This window comes from Trachinotus anak, unplaced genomic scaffold (genome assembly GCF_046630095.1).
Source record: "Trachinotus anak isolate AG129_WGS33_773 ecotype Australia unplaced genomic scaffold, CSIRO_AGI_Tana_v1 ptg000007l, whole genome shotgun sequence".
NCBI classification, from domain to species: Eukaryota; Metazoa; Chordata; class Actinopteri; order Carangiformes; family Carangidae; genus Trachinotus; species Trachinotus anak.
Genome location: NW_027273858.1, coordinates 20,779,201 through 20,798,829, shown reverse-complemented (window position 1 = coordinate 20,798,829; position 19,629 = coordinate 20,779,201). Strand labels below are relative to the sequence as shown.

General features: G+C 42.5%; 2 protein-coding genes across 3 annotated transcripts in view; one reads left to right on the top strand and one right to left on the bottom strand.

The window, feature by feature from the left end:
- ide (insulin-degrading enzyme) overlaps positions 1-17,438 on the top strand; it is a 29,961-nt gene extending 12,523 nt beyond the window's left edge. Inside the window, exons 15-25 of one of the 2 annotated variants that reach the window (XM_071481317.1) lie at positions 1,818-1,962; positions 3,942-4,052; positions 4,284-4,404; positions 5,380-5,471; positions 7,131-7,242; positions 9,332-9,499; positions 10,300-10,572; positions 11,675-11,736; positions 13,886-13,958; positions 14,064-14,131; positions 15,065-17,438. In XM_071481317.1, coding sequence (XP_071337418.1) covers positions 1,818-1,962; positions 3,942-4,052; positions 4,284-4,404; positions 5,380-5,471; positions 7,131-7,242; positions 9,332-9,499; positions 10,300-10,572; positions 11,675-11,736; positions 13,886-13,958; positions 14,064-14,131; positions 15,065-15,160 — 1,321 coding nt within the window. In that variant the 3' untranslated portion in view covers positions 15,161-17,438. Of the gene's footprint in view, positions 1-912; positions 1,058-1,817; positions 1,963-3,941; positions 4,053-4,283; positions 4,405-5,379; positions 5,472-7,130; positions 7,243-9,331; positions 9,500-10,299; positions 10,573-11,674; positions 11,737-13,885; positions 13,959-14,063; positions 14,132-15,064 lie in introns of both variants that reach the window. The other variant, XM_071481315.1, reaches the window with a different exon arrangement.
- The window catches only part of marchf5 (membrane-associated ring finger (C3HC4) 5), a 33,656-nt gene continuing 29,591 nt past the window's right edge, over positions 15,565-19,629 (bottom strand). The window contains exon 6 of the mRNA XM_071481329.1: positions 15,565-19,497. Within this exon, the coding sequence (XP_071337430.1) occupies positions 19,381-19,497 (117 nt within the window). The 3' untranslated portion in view covers positions 15,565-19,380. The remainder of the gene's footprint in view (positions 19,498-19,629) is intronic.

Genomic DNA, 19,629 nt, shown 5'->3' with positions numbered 1-19,629 from the left:
GTAATGCTAAATTTTGAATATTTTCACCGCTTTATCTTGCCCTTCAAACCGTGCTTCCTCTTTGTAACTACATTTTCTCAACCGTATAATTTAAATGTTCCTACTCATTAGCGCACTTAAGCAGTGCGCTGTATTATGCCGCAGATCAGCAGTTTGAGTCAGAAAGGCTGTTTGACAGAAGATAAAATAGCGTAAATATTCAAAGTTTAGCATACACTGAAACAGTTTGTTCTTAGGTGGGCATTTTTTCAGGTGGCTAAAACCTGTTTTCTGTTGTCCCTGTCCTCAGCAGCACATTGCTTAGTTGCTGTGCCAGTGCTCCTGGCTGCGTCTCCAAACTGGCAGCATGCTATACTGAATCTACTGCAGGGGTCACACTATGGATAAGTGCCTCATGTAACCCCACATCAGATAACCCGAACGATTACTTTAACTTTGCAACTCCAGTAGAATTGAATTGGACTAGATCAGTAAACACTGAAGCTCTCATCTCTTAGATTAGACAGGAACACAAAAGTAAGAGTAAAGCAAATCTCCAAACTGCAGTTTCAAATTAGGAATATTTCCACATTGATATAATTTACTAGGAGGCTATAATGCTTCCAAACACACACTACAGCTTGGGAGGTTTCCTCCACTGTTAGCATATGATACAACAGAAGATATAACTGTGATAGTCTGGATTATCTTGGTTCAGCCTACAGTTGACAACTGAAACACTAAACTCTTCTGGGTGGGACTGTAATTAGACAGTATTACTCAATTAGACTGTAATTATTATTAACTGCAGTTAATTTGTAGAGTCATTTACTGTACTTGTATCTTCGGCTCCTTACTGCGAGAAAGTGCAGAGAGCAATATCACTACACTTCATTTGTATGCTTTGTTTGACCACTGCCATTTCCTCTACAGCCCGTTTGCGTATGTGGACCCATTGCATTGTAACATGGCATATTTATATCTGGAGCTCCTCAAGGACTCCCTCAACGAGTATGCATATGCAGCCGAGCTAGCTGGCTTGAACTATGACCTCCAAAATACCGTCTATGGGATGTATGTAAGTATTCAAAAAGCCCATCGCCCACATACCACATCCCAGACCTTACGTCCCCCTACCCTTTACCATTCTCACACTGGGCCACTGTGGCTCAGTCAGGCCTGGGTCAGCAGGTTTTTAGCCATCTCTATCATCAGATTGGAGGGTTTTATCACACGTGATAATACAATTAATTAAAAAAAACTCTATATATTTTCAACAAACTACTATTATTATCTGTATTATTAACATAATTATCAATTTGAGACTCGCCTCATGTGGTAAATCCCACCTATGCAGCTTTAAAAAGGAAAATATTTTCAAAAACCCTCTGACCTGGACCTGGCTGGTCCCAGTCCAGCCTCTGTACTGTCTGCATCTTTCTCTTCATTCTTCATCGATCCCTATTCCCTCTTTGTTCACCCGCCTTCCACAAAACCCTTATGATGACTACTGGGGAGTTGTTTATTTTCTCTCGTTGTTAGGGATATGAATCATTGTCATGTCTCTTTTAGATGTATTAGGGTAGTATACACATAGGGTGAAGCGGCGTTCAACCAGTGACAGATACATTTTAATTTAAAGGTTGATGTGAAAACAGTGGTGGCTTGAGTCATCCGTAGAATAGTTTTTGCCAGTCTTGCTGGACAAAAAGCTGGTCACAAGGCTGCATATACATACTCTTATTATCATTCTTCTCATTGCATTGTCTTTGTTTTACTATTCCCAACAAACGTATCATTTCTTTTTGTTTTTTTTGTTCTTTTTTCCCTCCCATTAGTCGCTACCTATATGCAGATCCCCTGCACTGCAACATGACCTACTTGTTGCTCAGGTTACTGAAGGATGATTTAAAAGAGTATACATATGCAGCCCGCCTCGCCGGGCTGGTGTATGGCGTAGCCTCAGGGATGAATGCCATCCTCGTAAGTAAGCCGTTTGAATTCTGGAGGGAAGTGGGGGCGCCAGTGAAGGGTCCACTCTGAGGCTTTGACGGAGTGGAAGTGGCTTGGCTTATACACTGATTATGTGAAGTGCTGTGTGTTGTTTGTCTATCCTGAGGGATTTACTGGACTCTGCTTGCGACTGTGTTCCCTGCAAACACCAACTTAACATGTTGCTTAACTGTAGGATGGCTTAATACAGTCCTCTGGAAATGTCACTGTTTGCTATACTGGCATTTAAGTAGATAGAATTATATCTTTTTTATTGCCTTGACAACTCAAATTAAGTCTTTGTCACCAGACCTTTTCATTTCTAAGATTAGTGTTTTTGAAACCAATTTGTTTAATTAATTTGAATTAATTTTGAGATTAATTAATATGATGAAAATTAATTTTTGGCCCCTGAGGCAATAAAACTGACAAGTGTTAAACTTTGTGCAGAGTTGGACTGTACACTGAACCCTGTCAGGTTCAGTCAAGGACGTATGAGTGGCTGATATTACAGATTCGCTTCCAACATCCACTCAGGGTGATATATTTTCAGCCAGTGAACATGCAGCAGAAAGGAGAAGGAGAAATACTAGATGGCACAGTCTTACCTACTCTGTATAATTACTTTTTGTCTTGGCTGCCATTCTTGCTTCTGTTGTGTTAGTGTCATACAGGTAGTATATGAATAATCTTCACACAAGGAATAAAGCCAAACGATGCAGATTCTGACATATTTATAGCCACAGCTCTGCTGATGCAAGTGCAGAAAGGACGATGGAAGTGAATCTGTATCCAGGAGGTTCAATGCACAGTTAGGAGCAACTTTCTTAATCTTGTTTCCCCCAGTTTATGAATACAGCAGTTTTTTTCAGCTGTGTGTGTGTGTGTGTCAGGGTTTTAATGCTGCATAGCAAAGAAACAACCTTCCCATGAGTGAAAATAATTTGCAGTGGTGGTGTTTTGTTCTGTTCTTTTAAGCTTTCTAACTTCCACACTAACACTCTGCGCCCTTTGCCATATGACCCAGTAACCTGCATTCATTAGCTGCCTCGCACCAGTAGAGTCGTGATTTGTGGTGTGTCCTTATAGACTGCTACTCTGCACACTCTGTGTGGCTGTGTGTAATAGATTTGAGTCAGCAGTAATGGTGTGGCTGGTTGGCCTTTTGTCAAGGTTAATGATGTTAGGAGAGATTACTTTTAACAGGTGTCACCGCAGGGACTTAGCGACAGGGAGAGACGAGGAATGGGATGAGTGTGAGAGCGTAGCCATGTAGCTGGAGGTTTTGCTGAATCATGAAGGGCCATAAGGTGCAGATGACATTGCAAAGTGGAGGCTTTAAATAACTTTGACTGTTCTTTTCCATTTTTAAAAGCACACATTTGAATAAGAAACCTCATCATCACCCACTTAGTTCTGTTCTGTCTTCCTGAGAGATTGCAGTCAAATAGCTTTGCACTGCCAGAGATGAAGAAGTGATGCTTCCTTATATAGTTCATCAGTTTTTTTTTTTTATAGTCATGTTTATGCCCAAACAGACCATAATATAAAATAAAAAGACAAGTTAAAGGATATTTATGACGTGTACACATTGTATTGAACTGTAATGATAGATGCAAATCTCTTTATATAAATATATTTCAATCTTTTTCCTCCACAATTTTAGTTTAAGTTTACTGGAACATTTTAGGCAAATATAGAGCTGCTGTTGCATATATTGTGATATTTACTGAAGTGGTGGTGACTCATTATAAGCACGGGAGCGATGGGATTTTCTTGACAAGCGCTTGGTCAGGCAGCAATTACAGTACTTAGCCACAGATTATAAATAAGTAGGTCAGAACCTTCAAATCAATAAATTGAATAATTGTATGGTCTCCGAGGCACTGTAGCACTGATCATGCTGGGCTCATCTAATCTTTCTGTTTGTTGATAATGCACCACCTGTCCTCTGTCACTGTCTGCTGCAGCTGTCTGTTAAAGGTTACAGTGACAAACAGCACATCCTGCTGAAGAAGATCATTGAAAAAATGGCCACCTTTGAGATAGATGAGAAGCGCTTTGACATCATCAAGGAAGCGGTAAGCCCCGACTGCAACACCACCATCTGTACAAAGTTAGGATGGATCGAAAACTTATTCTCTTCAGTAAATGTAACCCTTTCCACACAACACTAGAACAGTAAAGAAACAATAGTAGTTACTAGTAATAGTAGTAGTAGTAATAGTTTTGACACTCTACACTAGTTTTGATTCTTTCAGTTCATGAAGTGCTAATGTTGAACTGACTTGGCCTCCTCTCCCTCCCTGCAGTATATGAGGTCTTTGAATAACTTCAGAGCTGAGCAGCCTCACCAGCACGCCATGTACTACCTCCGTCTACTAATGACTGAGGTTGCTTGGACCAAAGATGAGCTCAGAGAGGCCCTGGATGGTGAGAAGCTGCTCTTAATCTCCCTCTTTCTCTCTTTACTTCTGTCTCAAAATCCCAGCCCTTGTGCTTATTAGCTCCTTTTCTGCTGTTGGCCAAACTGACTTCACTGAAATGTGAAAAAGAATAAATGCATAGTCAATCCTCCCTCAGGCTGGAAATGAACAAATGAAGCTAGTTAGCAGAATGAGTTTATTAGTTGAAAGGTAGTGAGAAATAAACTTGAGTTCCCGGGATAAAGTTTAAGGTGTTTGGCTTAAAGTTGGGCCGTTCTCTCACTCCTCTCATCTCAGCTCTCCTCTTCTCTTCTCTCGTCCTCCTTAAGTCCTCATTTGAATGCTGAGGCTGTTCTCCAGCAGATGCCTCCCTAGCTGCAGTCTTTTCTCTCTGCAGCGCCAGTCTGGAACCTGAAGGGCAGATCGTTATATTTTTACCACAGAGCTTACACAAACTATCCTTGGATTCACATGAGACTCAATTAACCTGCAGGGTCAGGGCCTGTAGCCCAGTCACCAGGGCCTCCAATTACCACAGCCTGTTCCCTTATCAGTGTCCTTACCCTCTCGCTGTCCCCTGTTTGGGGTCTATGAGACACTTTTCACTCTCTTGTTTCCTTGTGTGTGTGTTGGTGCTGCTGTGGACAAACAATCATTTATCTATATTGTGTGTGTGCCTGTGTCTGGGTGTGCATCCCTGTTGTAGCTCATCCTTGAATCTGGGTCAGACGTTGCTTGAATTCAGATTGGCCAGCTCACACTGAGACACACTTGATTTTTGTGCATGTGTAACTGAATGTTGAAGTGCGTGTTTGAGCAGGTTTGCATGGTAATGTAACGTGTGACCACCTTCGTCTTGTCCGTGACAGGAATGCTGGACAGTGAAGTCGCCGCACACAGCAGTTTATTCTGTGTTTTTATTCATTCATTCTTGGGAAATTGCTCTTTGATTGATGGCTGTTGTCTGTGATCTGTATTCCAGATGTAACTCTCCCACGCCTCAAGGCCTTCATACCTCAGCTATTGTCACGGTTACATATTGAAGCCCTTCTCCATGGCAACATTACCAAGGAGGTTTGTTTGACATCTTTGTGTTTTGTTTTGGTTTTTTTTTTTTTTACTGCCAGCTGAGGGAATTTGAAATTTGTTACCTCTTTGCCTTGGTTGATTTCTGAATCCACAATGGTGCATCTTTCCCTTCATATAAAGGCTCTGAGGATTGTAACATACAGTGTGAAGAAAAAGTACATGAACCCTTTTGAATTACCTGAATTTATGTTTAAATTTGTCTGAAGATATGGTCACATCTTTGTCTACATTACAATTAGGAATAGGGCTGAACGATGTGTACAAAAATCATATTGCAAAAATTTTGGCAGATATGAGTCACGAGTATAGTTGGAATTTTTGGATTTTATTTTCAGTGAAAAAAATATAGAGATAATGATGATGTGATTGTTGCTGGGGTCTGTATCAAACAAACATGTTCCCTTACACCTGGGGAAGATGATTTGTAGGCCGGGGTGTCTCCTGCGATTTGGGAATTGCACTTGGCCATCTCACAATTTCAATAATAATTTGATTAATTGTTCAGCCCTAATTAGGAACAATAATAATCTTATAGGATAATGTCAGGGTGGCTGTCCACCTGCTGAAACTCAGTAGAAGTTGGGTGAAGCCACAGGACAATGAGTCCAAACATCAAAGTAAATCTACTACAGAATGACTTCAAACAAGGAAAATCCACCAAAGAGAGCTGCGGGCATCCTGAGAATATGTCTGAGCTGAAGCAGCTCTGTAGGAAGAATGATCCAAAGTTCCTCCTCAACATTGTCCAAGTTTGATCTGCAGATAATGAAAAAAAACTTGTTTGAGGAGGTTTTGACCAGTTATAAAATCCAAAGGTTCAATAAAAACATGAAAGATTAGAATTGTTTGTGTGACATCAGCTCAGGCACATTGTGTTTGTTTATACTTCTGACCTAAATTGAGATGAGATCATATTTTATGACCAGTTAATGCAGAAAACCAGGTCATTAAAATTTTTTTGATTTCATTGTACATGTACGTCTTTTCTCAGTCAATATAAAATGCACATTTTTATTCTTAAGAAACATTCCAGTCACACTCAACCTTTTTAAGTGGCCTTCCGGTGGTATCACAGAGGATTGTCAATGACTTCTTACAAGACCCAGCAATCAAGTCACACATTAAACAAGGTCCCAGCTGTCAGAGCAGCCACCTCACTCCTTGTAATGACGACAGTGTCACAGTCCGGTGGAGAGAGAATTAGATTGAACAACCGGAGCAATGATCCATTTCGTCATCATCGACCTACAGCATAGAGCTGCCTCTGTAACTGACCGTGGAGTTGGCCAGTCTTGTAATTTTAGAAAAGATCACCTTAAACATTGATTTTAAAAAGTTACACATACCTCGCGTGAACCATCAATTTACTATACAAGTCAGAAAAGGTCCATTGTTAAGCAAGGATAATTGTGATCATGTAGACCCCACAGCTTAATGCAGCCTGTTAGGGAATGTCAGAAGCAATTCTTGGGACTATACATAGAAAATCTACAACAGGAGCCAGGTTAAAGGAAAATGTGCAGAACAGAAGGTAAATGACAAGTTAAACATTAGAGCTGAACAGCACATAATGTTCCTTCACTAACAGTGTTTTTAAGTTTTTGTGGACTAAAATGCCCCCCCCCCCATCTTTAATCTCTCCAGTCTGCTCTTGGCATGATGCAAATGTTGGAGGACACGCTCATTGAGCACGCTCATACGAAGCCCCTCCTCCCGAGCCAACTGATTCGCTACAGAGAGGTCCAGGTTCCAGACGGTAGGTTCTCTACTCCCCCCACATCTCTCTCTCACACACACACACACACACACACACACACACACACACACACACACACACACACACACACACACACACACACACACACACACACACACCAATTAAGCACTCTTAACCACTGTCAACCAGCCATGCCTGTCTCCACGGCAACCACGCAGAAGGGTCCTTACCCAGTCCCCCAGCCCTCGTCATCAGTGATGCTGCCTGGTGTTTGTAAAGACTTGATTAAATTCAACATCCCTCATTTCCCTTAGAGGAACATAACAGTCACAGAGTGGAAATGGACGTCACTGGGTGAAATACGTACACACACACATACACACACACCCCCTCCACCAGCGGTTCAAGCATGAAGTCAGACACACAAAGCAGAGCACCTGTGCTGCCTTTCATTACATTAGGAAAAATGAGTGACGTGGAGAGGAAAAGCAGAGCCGTGCTGGCCACCTGGAGACGTCCTGTGTTTCACTGAGGGATTTTCCAGGCTTGGCTCCAGGCTGCCAGCCGGACACAGAGCAGGAGCACAAGAGCAGGACGTAAAGGATGTAGACGCAAAATTGGCTTATGAAATGACCGACTGGCTGACAGTTCGTCCAGGAAACGCATTATGACTCTTAGAGCTGAAAGCTTTAGAGCAGAAAGTTCACATTAATCTTTGGTAAAGCAACATCTGAATTGATCGACAGGACAAACACTGAAAAACAACTAAAGGTCCTAATGTTTTGTTGTTGTAGCAAAGCATCAAAATACTGACACATCTATGATTTAAATGGTCAAAGACTGATTGGACACCTCTGTGTGTGTTGGTTGTAATGCCGCACTGACAGAGTGATGTGAAACACTTAATGTGTTGTGACAAAACAAAGTTCACTCTGACACATGAGCTTAAAGTTTCCACACATCACATTAGTGCTTTGATTAATCAAAGCTTGTATCTGTTCTCTTATGTTTTCTAAGTAAAGTAAAAGTTTTGACGAGTTGAGCAGAATGTGAGAGGGGATTGTGCAGACTGGACGCGGCACCCCGAGTGCAGAGCCACAGTGCCCAGTCAGCATGTGTATAAAGGTACCTGCAGTACCCACCCTTAACTTGTCCTCCATTCAAAGTGAGCTTGATCACACTGCACTCAAACAAGACTAAGTGTAAAGGGAGCCTGGTTTTCCCCATGCTAGAGTGGATGGCTCCCCTGAAATCAAATATCAAGTACAATAAAACACTAGAGGAGACCAATTTGGAGCCACTCAGCAAAAAAAAGCACGATGTTGGCCTTGAGCAGAGCGTCTCCGCCTTTCTGGAGAGTGTCACCACTGTCCTCTGTCTGAACTCTGCTGTTTGACTGTGTTACACTCAATCTGTGCCTCAAGCAAAGTACTCAGGCTTCACTGCAGTTACTTTACACAGAATTGATTACGATTTTGACAGACCTGATTATGCACACAGGAATGGATTATATGGAGGTGTACAGCTAAGCTGCTGAATTCATTTCAGTGCAGGGATCACTGGATTTTGGGTTCATGAGAAGGATTCAAACTGAAACTACTTGAGCTTGTTTTTGCTCAGTCACAGGATCACATGTTAACAGCAGTTCTCGTCTCATCTCAGCGAGGCCCAGTCACGTTTCACAGAATCCTGTGAACTTGTACAGGCTTTATAATATAAATTAAATCTGAACACACATAAGAGAAAAGAATGAAACTGCTCATGTTCTTATTCTGTCCTCCATTACTTGGGAGAGAGATGGGAGGGAAAGGAGTCTTCAGTATTTTTAAACACGTAAAAATTACATAAATATTTTAAATCAAATGTCTTGAATGTTTTCTTTATTTCTTCAGTCTCTGTATCAAGACATAAAAATGTGTTTGTGCACCTTCGGTTGTGTTGTTTCCGTTGGTCTTCAATTGAAATGAAAATGGGAGTTTGTATTTTTCCAGGCGCAGCTCAGGAGCCTTGTCCTCTGCTTCAATAATTCATTTCCGTGTGTGTGTTTGTGTGTTTTTTTTCCAATGTGTTTACATTGTATGATAATAATACAGAACAAAATTAACAAACATTCCTCTGTTCCTCTCAGGTGGCTGGTACGTTTACCAGCAGAGGAACGAGGTGCACAACAATTGTGGAATTGAGATCTACTACCAGACAGACATGCAGACCACCCACGACAACATGCTGCTGGAGCTGTTCTGTCAGATCATCTCTGAGCCCTGCTTCAACACACTGAGAACCAAAGAGCAGCTGGGTGAGCCCAAAATATGATGCTGAACGGAGGGCCGCACGACATGCAAAAGAAATCATACTGCGATTTGTTTTTGGCAGATATTGTGATATGAGTCACAATTTCAGTTGGAATGATTGTTTTGCATTTCATATTCATTGAAAAATGTTAAAAATGATGATGAAAATGATTGTACCAAACAAACATGTTCCCTCACGTCTGGAGACTGGGATTTTTTTGTAGGCCAGGGCATCTCTGTGGCTCCACAACCCTCATGGTGCTAACAATGCCCAACAACTCACAACGCATTTTACACTTATCAAAAAAATTGCAGCGATTTGGATAATGCACTTGGCCTTATTGCAATTTCAATTAATTATGAAGCACTAGCTAAATGTTACATTCAGTTTCCAAGTCATATAGACACAGAAAAAAACCTGACGCTGTTTATTCAGGGATATTTCAAAGAGAATGATGTCACTTTAATCTGCAGTTAATAATTAGATACTGCTCTTTGAAGAACAGAGACTGTAAGTGAAGTTTCTAAGGTGCTTTCAACCATGATGATGTTTAATAATGTTAGGAATGAATGGATTCTGCCTTGGCTCTGTAATAATAAGTGTCAGACCTAATATTAATATCAAGATAAATGCAGACAGTAGGAAAAATCCTTCCTGTAAAATGCTTTTTTTTAAGTTTTGAAGGCTCATGAACACAAGTGTGTGATTCTAAAATTAATAGTAGTTATTAAAAGCAGTTTTTCCTCACAATCTAATGTGTCTTCCTGCTGAGCTCTTATGGATCTTCTCCTCTTCCGCCCCTAGGCTACATTGTGTTCAGCGGGCCCCGACGGGCTAATGGAGTCCAGGGGCTGCGATTCATCATGCAGTCAGAGAAAGCGCCCCACTACCTGGAGAGCCGCGTGGAGGCTTTCCTCTGCACCATGGAGAAGGCTGTGGAGGAGATGAGCGAGGAAGCCTTCCAGAAACACATCCAGGCCCTGGCTATCCGCCGCCTGGACAAGCCTAAGAAGTTGTCTGCTGAGTGCGCCAAGTACTGGGGGGAGATCATCTCTCAACAGTATAATTTTGACAGAGGTGAGGCCTCCCAGCAGTCCACTTCACTGCTAACTCTTGATTATGTTTAGATTTCAGGCCAAATGCACCTTTTTCTAAGTGTATTTAAATATATTTTCCTGATCTACCAGCCACCATCAAGAGCTTGTGTTACATACAAAGTCAAATATAAGTTCTTGGGAGTTATCAATATTTTGGTTGGTCCCAGAGGTGAGCAGGATGCTGCTTAGAGCTGCACAAATTAGGATCGATTAAAGCCTGAAATAATCTGCAGCAGTAGCACCCCTCTCTGTTGCAGCACTCTCCTGAGTGCCATAATGGATTGTAATGGGCCTGATTCACTGGTAATCTGCCTAAAGCCCTGAGTGATGGCAACACTGACAGTCTGCCAAGGGCGTGGTGGTGATTACTGATACGCCGTGATGGAGGAAGGGAGGAGAGTCAGGGCAGCTAACGCTCAACGCCAAGGGCACAGAAAAAACACATGACACACATCATCAGTCAGAGCTTAGTCCGCTTCATAACTGAGATGGAGCTGCAGTTAAATGTTTCAGAGTCATTTTTTTGCATTTTGTGTAAAAGACTGTTTGATATTCAATTGCTGTTTTAAATATTCACCTTTTTTTTAAAAAACTGTGTTTAGCAGTGCTCAACAATTCAAATCATCATTATTACAAAATCTTATCTAGGAGACAAACAGTACACAGAATTAAACTTAATGAGAACGATATTAGAAATGACCTCAAGCCTCAGATATCAGAGCTTTCCACAAGCAGCTGAAAACACTAATATTTAACACTAATATTCAGCTCACTTTAAACACTCTGAGCTTTCAGTTGTGTTATTATGCAGCAATAACAGCTTTGAACAAAAATAATGCTGAGCAGCTTTCACTCTGATGCATCACTAGCATCTGTAGGTTTATTTTAAACCTCAGCGACATGAACTGAAAGAGTTTGCTTCCTGCAGAGGAAAGCACTGGAGCCTGTTGGTACAGTTTAGCAGTGGACAGTAGTAATTGAAAGTTTACACAAGTCATAATATGTGGGAATAAAATGTATCTCATGTGCTGTGCAGTCCAGACCCTCTGATGTGAACACGTGTTCCCCCTGTTGTGTTGCAGATAACATTGAGGTGGCGTATCTGAAGACTTTGACAAAAGAAAACATAATGCAGTTCTACAGAGTGAGTACAGCTTCATGTCATATGACGGCTCTTCTATTGAACACATGAGACAGTTCACAGTGGGAGACACATCCCTGTCTCTACTTCTTATCAAACTGACAACAACTTTGTTTGGTTTAAAATGTGCTTCTTTGTATTAGATTCCATTTTTATTAAAAAGAAAATAAAGAATATATAACATTATTCATGTTGGGAGCTATTCAGCCTCAACAAAGGATGATGAAGCGAAGTCCCGGTTTAGTTTAACCTCCTTTTAAATAAGTGGTTCCTATATTCTAATTCTCATATGTTGTAATCTAACCCCCCCACCCCACCCCCCCCCCGTCAGATTTCCTGTTTGTAAACACACTTGTACACATGAAGAATCACCTTAACTCAACTTTAAAAGTAACATGATTTTACAGTGACCACAGATAAAACAACTTCCTGGGTGCAGTTACTCCACAAACTGCCACGGTTTTATTTGAACAGCCTTAAATTATGACACTCATTTGACTTTAATTGTGGTACTTTGTGGCTTTGGTTAATGTTGTATTGACAGCAGAGGGGTCATTAGAAGGCAGTTACACACACTACAGCAATAACCCAACATTTAATGACGTGGAAGGGTCATTAAATATTTCAAAGGTCCACCAATCATTGTTAAATTCATGTTTGAACTGTCTAATGAGAAGTGGGTTATTCACTATTCTGCCATGATGAAATTAGCACTGACACACTCTGTTGTTAACATGTGGTGCCTGGACTCAAACTAATCTTCTAAAACTGTGTTTACGTCACTTTAAAAAAAAAAAAAAAAAATTTAAATAAATTCTTGACTGACTTTACTTAAACATACAATTTGATAATAATATGAACTGACAGGAGATGATTTGTTTAGACGGACTATGAAACTAACCGCTGTAGCTCTGTCGTGTGTTATTTGATTTCCTTATTGAGAAAACAGTGGAACCACAGGGTCCATTAAGTAGCTGCTGTGTCATCCGTTTTTCTGAGCACTTAAAGGACTTTTTAAATATAGCATCACGAGATCAAATGAGACTGTGTACGAGCTGTTGCACGGACATTAATCAGATTTTTTTTTTTTTTTTTTAATCAGCTGTTGAAGCATTTTGTAGTTTTCTTGACAGATAATAGCAGAACTGGGTTAAACATACAAATCCCAGTTATTTTAAAAGTTGTTCCAAAAGTTTAGCTGTAACTTTGCAGATTTGTAGATGTGAAAAATGGATGATACTGGTAAAGGGATGTATGTATGAGAGTCACATTTTGTTTTACCTTTTACCTACTGTAGAAAAGCAGCTGTATTGATCAGCAGAGCAGTGGAAATATTATCAGACTCTGTCATCAGTGTTGTACAGCAGTGATGAAATAGAAGCATTGCTCCAATATACAGACTGCAAAAACCACCTGCACTAGGTGTGTGTGTGTGTGTGTGTGTGTGTGTGTGTGTGTGTGTGTCCAGACACACACGGTTTTACTGGATTCAGTCTGCCCTCCCAGCTTTCATCTCCTCCTGCCTCCTGCTTCTATTCATAGCCGTGGAGGTGACACTGACACAGGGCGCTCACAGCATATCAGCTGCCATAATGACAGCCAGCCAGCCTGTTTCAAGGGGGATAACGGGCCAGAGACACACGGCCGCTCAAAGAATTGGCATTATCTGAGCCCAGCAGAAACCATTACAGGCCCCATGCAGAATAAACCTAATGCATTTCTAATGTCATATCAGCTGCAATCACCCCCCCCCCCCCCATTCTCGGTCACCAGAGTCGACGCTGTCTGACTGCAGATGAGCCAAATCTTCAGTCTCATATAATCCTCCATCCAGAGACAGTGATGAGGCCCGACTGTGGAGCTAAATCTCCACAGGGCTGTCACAACTGATCCCTGACTCAGTGAGAAAAACATGGCCGCCCCGGCTGCACTTGCTCCACAGAGTTTGAACACACTGATGAGTCATCGCACCAACTGTTTCTGATGGATTCATCTGTTTGTTTTCCCCAAAAGTATAAGAGGGAATTTAAATAATGAATACACCTCAAAATTCAGGTTATAGTAATGAAGCTGCCGTCATCATCATCAACCAACTAACAATAATGGTCCCTGCCTGGTGCGTCATCCCACCTGTCTGTCTGTGTCTGTGCAGGATCGGCTGATGGTCGACGCCCCGAAGAGACACAAGGTGTCTGTACACGTCCTGTCCAGAGAGATGGACTCCTGTGAGTATCTGTAGACACGTGGTGGTTTCACTGGCGTCACTAAGAGTCAGGTTCACCTGTACGTCACTGTGTGTTCACCTGTACCTCGCTGTGTGTGTTCACCAGGTCCAATAGTGGGAGAGTTTCCTGCTCAGAATGATGTCAACCTGGCCCCCGCCCCCTCCCTGCCACAGGTAACGACCAAGTTCTGTATTTATGCCTCGTCTTTCATCAGCTTCAGTTTCCCTGGCTACTGTCACATGGTTTACTTCATTCAGATTTCAGGCAATGAGAAAAATGCAAAACCACATCGCTGAGCTTCAAACAGCACATCCATGTTTCTTAACTTGTAACTGCTTTGTACCAAAGAGAGGAAGCAACAGATCATTCAAAACCTCAGTCCAGCTTTATGCAATAACTGGTGTGGGTGGATGAAACTTGTAGTGATATGTAACTTTTAGTGATATTCTATATTTTTTGTTTTCAACAAACACATGAAAAGACAAAAACCACAAGCAACACTAGCCTCTGCATCTAAAGGCTGATGTCTTATTCCTCTGTTAAACACATCAGCGAAGATGCACTGTTGCACTGGGCAACAACTGTCTTCATGACCACAAACACACACTGTAGTTTATTTTGACTCAGCCATCCCGCTGCCCCATATAGAGCACCAAATATGTATTAATCCACAGCTGAAAATAGTCCTGAACAAATTCACCATGTTTGAGTGACGTTTGTTAAAAACTTCCTCTGCTGTTTTAGGAAATCAAGCCTTTTTTAAAAACAGACATGGTGGGAGGGTCAGTAGAGAATAATACTGGTCCTGTCGTGTTTTACTGGTCAGAACTGGTGCAGAGCTGCGCCTGTTTTCCTCAACTAAATCTGAACAGTTTAGAAGCAGTGATTCATGCCGGATGAAAACAGAACAAAACCACGAGGAATCAGAGCACACTGACACTGTAGGTGCTTCTGCTTAGTTATAAAGTACTGATGGTGTGAAGTGGTTACCATGGAAACAATATGCTATCAAATGCTGTGTAGGGAGGGAGCAGACAAAGCAGAGTGATGTTTGGACGTGTCTCAGAAGGAGTTCCACCTGCCCACTCTTTCTTTTCTTCTCTCAGCCGACGTTGGTTCAGGACATGACGGAGTTCAAGAGGAGTCTGCCTCTGTTCCCCCTCGTCAAACCTCACATCAACTTCATGGCTGCCAAACTCTGAGCGAGTCCAGCAGGTCGACACGCAGCAGCAGCTCGGGGGCGCCGGGGGAGGGCAGCCGCGAGGGATCCTGCTCGGTTCCCCACCTACACACCCCCCACCCTCCTCCTCCCCCCCCCCCCCCCCCCCCCCCCCCCCCTCCCGTCAGGAAGACTTTTATCTGACTGAGCCTGCATGAGTGTGAGTGTGCGTGCTTGCGTGGGTGCATGTGAATGCGTGTGGAAGGCTGAGGCCACTAGAAAGAGATGCTGGAAACAAATGCGTGTATTTGAATCACAAAGTTAGCCGTGGTTGTCGACATAGCTGTGATAACGATAGAGGTCACACCAGACTCACCTCATGTTCAAGTCTCTGAAATGAGATGCAACACTCACACACATCACAATACTGTGTAGGTTGTTGTAGAGGAAATAGAAATGACCCGAAAAAAAAAAAAAAAAAAAAGAGACAAGGGCCAGATCCCTTTAAACGAGTCTGAGTGTATCGCAGAAGCTTCACGTTAGGAGCCGTTTTATTTGAATGATTCAGACATGCTGCTTTGAGGAAGGATAGCGGGTTTATTGTGATGGACTGTGGGCTGTGGAGGTTGACGGCAGCAGGTCCGTGAAGGTCTCCTCTTTTATTTGTCGGACTGGTTTGTTTGCCATGTAACTCTCGGAGGCTCCTGAAAACGTTATCACAAAAGACGCACTCGGTCAAACGGAACATTTTATTCAAATTTATGCATTTCTGAAGAATATCTGCCTTATAATTACAGTTTTAATCCTCACTGCTTTTGAAATGTTTTCTTTTTTTTTTTGCTTGTAAACTGGTAAAATGTTGGGACCCTTTGAGGAGCTGTTTTAAATTGCTAATCACAGAGAACCATGCCCGTGGAAATAGTTTTTATTTTTTATTGCATTTTACAGTAGTGTGTGATTCAGACATCTCAGGGTTCCACCATGCTGTTTTTTTACATTCAATTTTATTAGTGAATGATTAAAATACAAAACACTTTTATCAGTCTGTCATCTACATCACTACTTTATTCTCTAAGCGTGATCAAATGCTTTTTAGTCTCCAAGTTAGTTTTTTGTAAAACTCAAAGGAAACAGCGGCTGCAGAGATGAAGTTTTATTTTTCCTGTCTGGGGAAACTGCGTCTGGCATGTGAGACGTTCTGCAGCTTGTGCCTTTCCAGGGGGGGCCTCAGTTACTTTGGATCTGGTTGCACTGAGCTGCTCCTGGTCTGAACCGGGGCAGAATCCTGGAAGATCTGACACCACCCTGCCCCCCTCCCCACCCCACAAATTGCTGGACTGTGCACTGGCTCTTCTGGCGTAGATGAAAAACAAAAAGCAGCTATAGCCTTTTTCTCTGACAAGAAGTATTACAGAGAAAAGCTCCGGTCTGGATTTCTTTCTGAATATATGCACTTCTCTCTCAAAGCAATAACTTCAGTGATGTAGACAGTGAACAGTGTGAGGCAGGAGGAGATGTGGCCCAGAGCTGGATCCACGCTGATCCCAGGCCGCGGCCCAAACCGTGGAGAGGACCGTGTCTGTTCTGTGTGGACAGTGATGTCAGTGCCGTGCAAGCATGACCTGCTCTCAGGTGCTAACCAGCTTCGCCGTGTTTAAAAAAAAAAAAAAAAAAAACCCACTGCTGGTAGAGCTGCCAACAGCCAAATATCAGAGTTAGGATTTTGTTTGAAGCCCTCCCCCCCTCCACACCTGCTCTCAGGTCTAGTTCATCGCTCCCTCACTCGATGCTGCGAACTTTAAGCCTGACTTCAGGTTAGAGAGTTTTAAGTTAGTACCTGCATCAAAAGCTTCTTCAATGTTTTCCAGCATTTTACTATGTCAGATCAAAACTATTTCTTTTTTTTTTTAAATTTAGAATCAAAAGCCCCTGTCATCATGAACTGCTTCTGTGTTATAAGGCTTTATTCCCTCGTGGTCAAAACCCAGAGACAAGCAGCAGCAGCAGCAGCAGCTTGCCTCGGGCAGTCCCTCTCTCCCGCGGGCGGTAGCTCCACAGTGACGGAGCCGGTGTCATGCCGCGCTCAGAGCAAACTGGCAGCATCACATATCAGGCTTGGATGGGCCGTGCAGTTTACCTTGTGAAGTACCTGGCGATTGGTTTACAATTAAAAATCAGAAGCTTTTTCTTTTTAAATTTCTGGATTGCTCTAGCAACACGGACTGTGATTGGCTGGTCGGTTCCTGGGCTGATAAGAGTGCTGACATTTGCGTTTTTTCATTGTCTCCTGTGTGTTTCTAATTAATAAACAACTGAATGGAGCCAGGTGTTTGTTTTCCTTCGCCACAGTCTCGACACATGCAAGTCAACGTTTTGGAAAAATACCTTTATTCACAGAACTGGTACCATTTTAACTCAGAGAAAGTCAAAAGCAATTTCTGTACAACACAGTTCACACTGAAACGTCTCTTCTGGCGGGGCGGAGACTGAGCGGTGAATGTGCTGGGGAAGCTGTGGTTTGCAGATGGTGGGAGGACATCTGTAAAAGCAGGCACGGTTTTACATGTGCAGGTTCAATATGCCAAGTGTCGGGCGACGCAGGCCCTCTGCAGAGTAACACACTGTAGGTTCTGATGTTTTCTCAGGGGCAGAAAACAGCAAAACAAACTGCAACATTTGCCAAATGAAGAAATGATAGTCACTTTATACTCCCAATGATTCACAACGTATTTACGATCATGTAGTGCAACATTAAAGAGCCAGTTCACTTAGATTACAAGAAGCCATATTTTCTCTTGCCTCTTATGCCGTTCCAGCATTTTATTTGTCCAGGTCTTCCTCCCCCACTAAACCACTGTTGTACCAATAGTATTTAAATATTGGAAATGCTAATCTCCCCTTCATAGTTAACATTTCTAAAATGAAAAAGGCAATTTGTCAGTGTTTCAATCAGGTGACATTTATCTCTGGTGTCAGAGATGAACTATCTGTATGGCAGTACGCCACTTGTTTGAAGTGACTTGTCATTTGGATGAACTGACCCTTTAATTTCCATAACAGCCCTGCCAAAGTGTCAGCTGCTCCAATGACTCATTTTAAATTTGCACTGTCCCAAGTATCACTCATGTTTGCACCAACCACAGATGCAGTTCACACTCGGGCAACACGAGTCCCATCACATGTCAGGAGGAGAGAGAGAAAAAAAAGAGGAATTGTATTTTAAATAAAATCTGCACAGAGCGAGTCCAAACAGATGAGTAAGTACTTTAACAATGGTTCACATCTCCCAGTCGAAAGTGCTCCTTGAAAAATGTTTCCCAGTCCGACATCCGGTCACTGCAAAAAGCTCAGAAAAGACTACAACATCCACACGGCCGGTGGAGACGGTCTCATGGCAACAGGCTGCAGAGCTCAGATTAACCTCAAGTGCTGTGATGATGGACGACAGCTTTAAAACACACCACGTACGAGCGTCTTGTAAAATGGAGATAAAGCTACAGACAACATGAACACTGCCAAGGCATGTGAGAAAAAAAACAAAAAAAAAAACAACACACACAGGGTCTAAAACACACACCTCTACTTTAACTTCTGATCTGTGGTCAGTTTTAGGTTTTCTTTGTGTAGCGTTAGCATCTTCTTCCTGGCCGTGGTGAATGTACTGCATCATGACTCACAACTGTTACACATTTTATTGTTTTATCATTAATACATTCTATAAACTAAACATTGTTCCTCATTCAGTATCAAGCCCCCAACATTGGCAGAGGCAAAATAAACATTATAAAACAATCATTTATTAATATTATAAAACTTTATAATTACACATGCCCCGCATTTTTTCTTCCTTTAAAATACAGTTAAGTTGACAGCAAGTATTAGTCCTGTGAGCGGTGAAACACCACCCTGCGCAAGTTCTTGGGGAACAGATGTGATGTGTGTTCAACTGCAAACGTGCTCCAGTCTGTGTCCACAAGTCTTTTCCGTCTTCACCGAACGAAAGCGTCAGGAGATTAAAAATGATGTGGGGGGATGCATTGAATGTCAGCTCCAGAGGGGGGGGTGAGAGGGGTGAGGAGTAGGATGACACTGATCCTAAGTCTGTTTCACCAGCACTTCCTGCTCGGGGTCTGACTGACATGTTCATCTCCTCCTCCCCACCCTCACCCCAGCAGCAGGGGGGGTGTGTGTGTGTGTGTGTGTGTGTGTGTGGGGTGGGGGGGGGTTCGTCGGGCGGTCCTCCCTCTGGACTGCGCCGCCCCCTCAGGCTTCCTCCTGCTCGGGGAAGTTGAGGATCTTGCGGTGGGCTTGCCTCAGGTACTGCTGCTGTTTGAAATACACCTTAAAAGCTCCCTTGATGGCCACGAATGCGATACCTCCCTGTAGGGAGAACGAGAGAAGAAAAAAAGTGTTAAAGACACATCAAAGCTTTTTCCTCCAGTCGTGGCTTCAGGAAGATCCTCTTTCATTTCCACAGTCACACACATGACAGCGCCTCACGTCCCATAAACA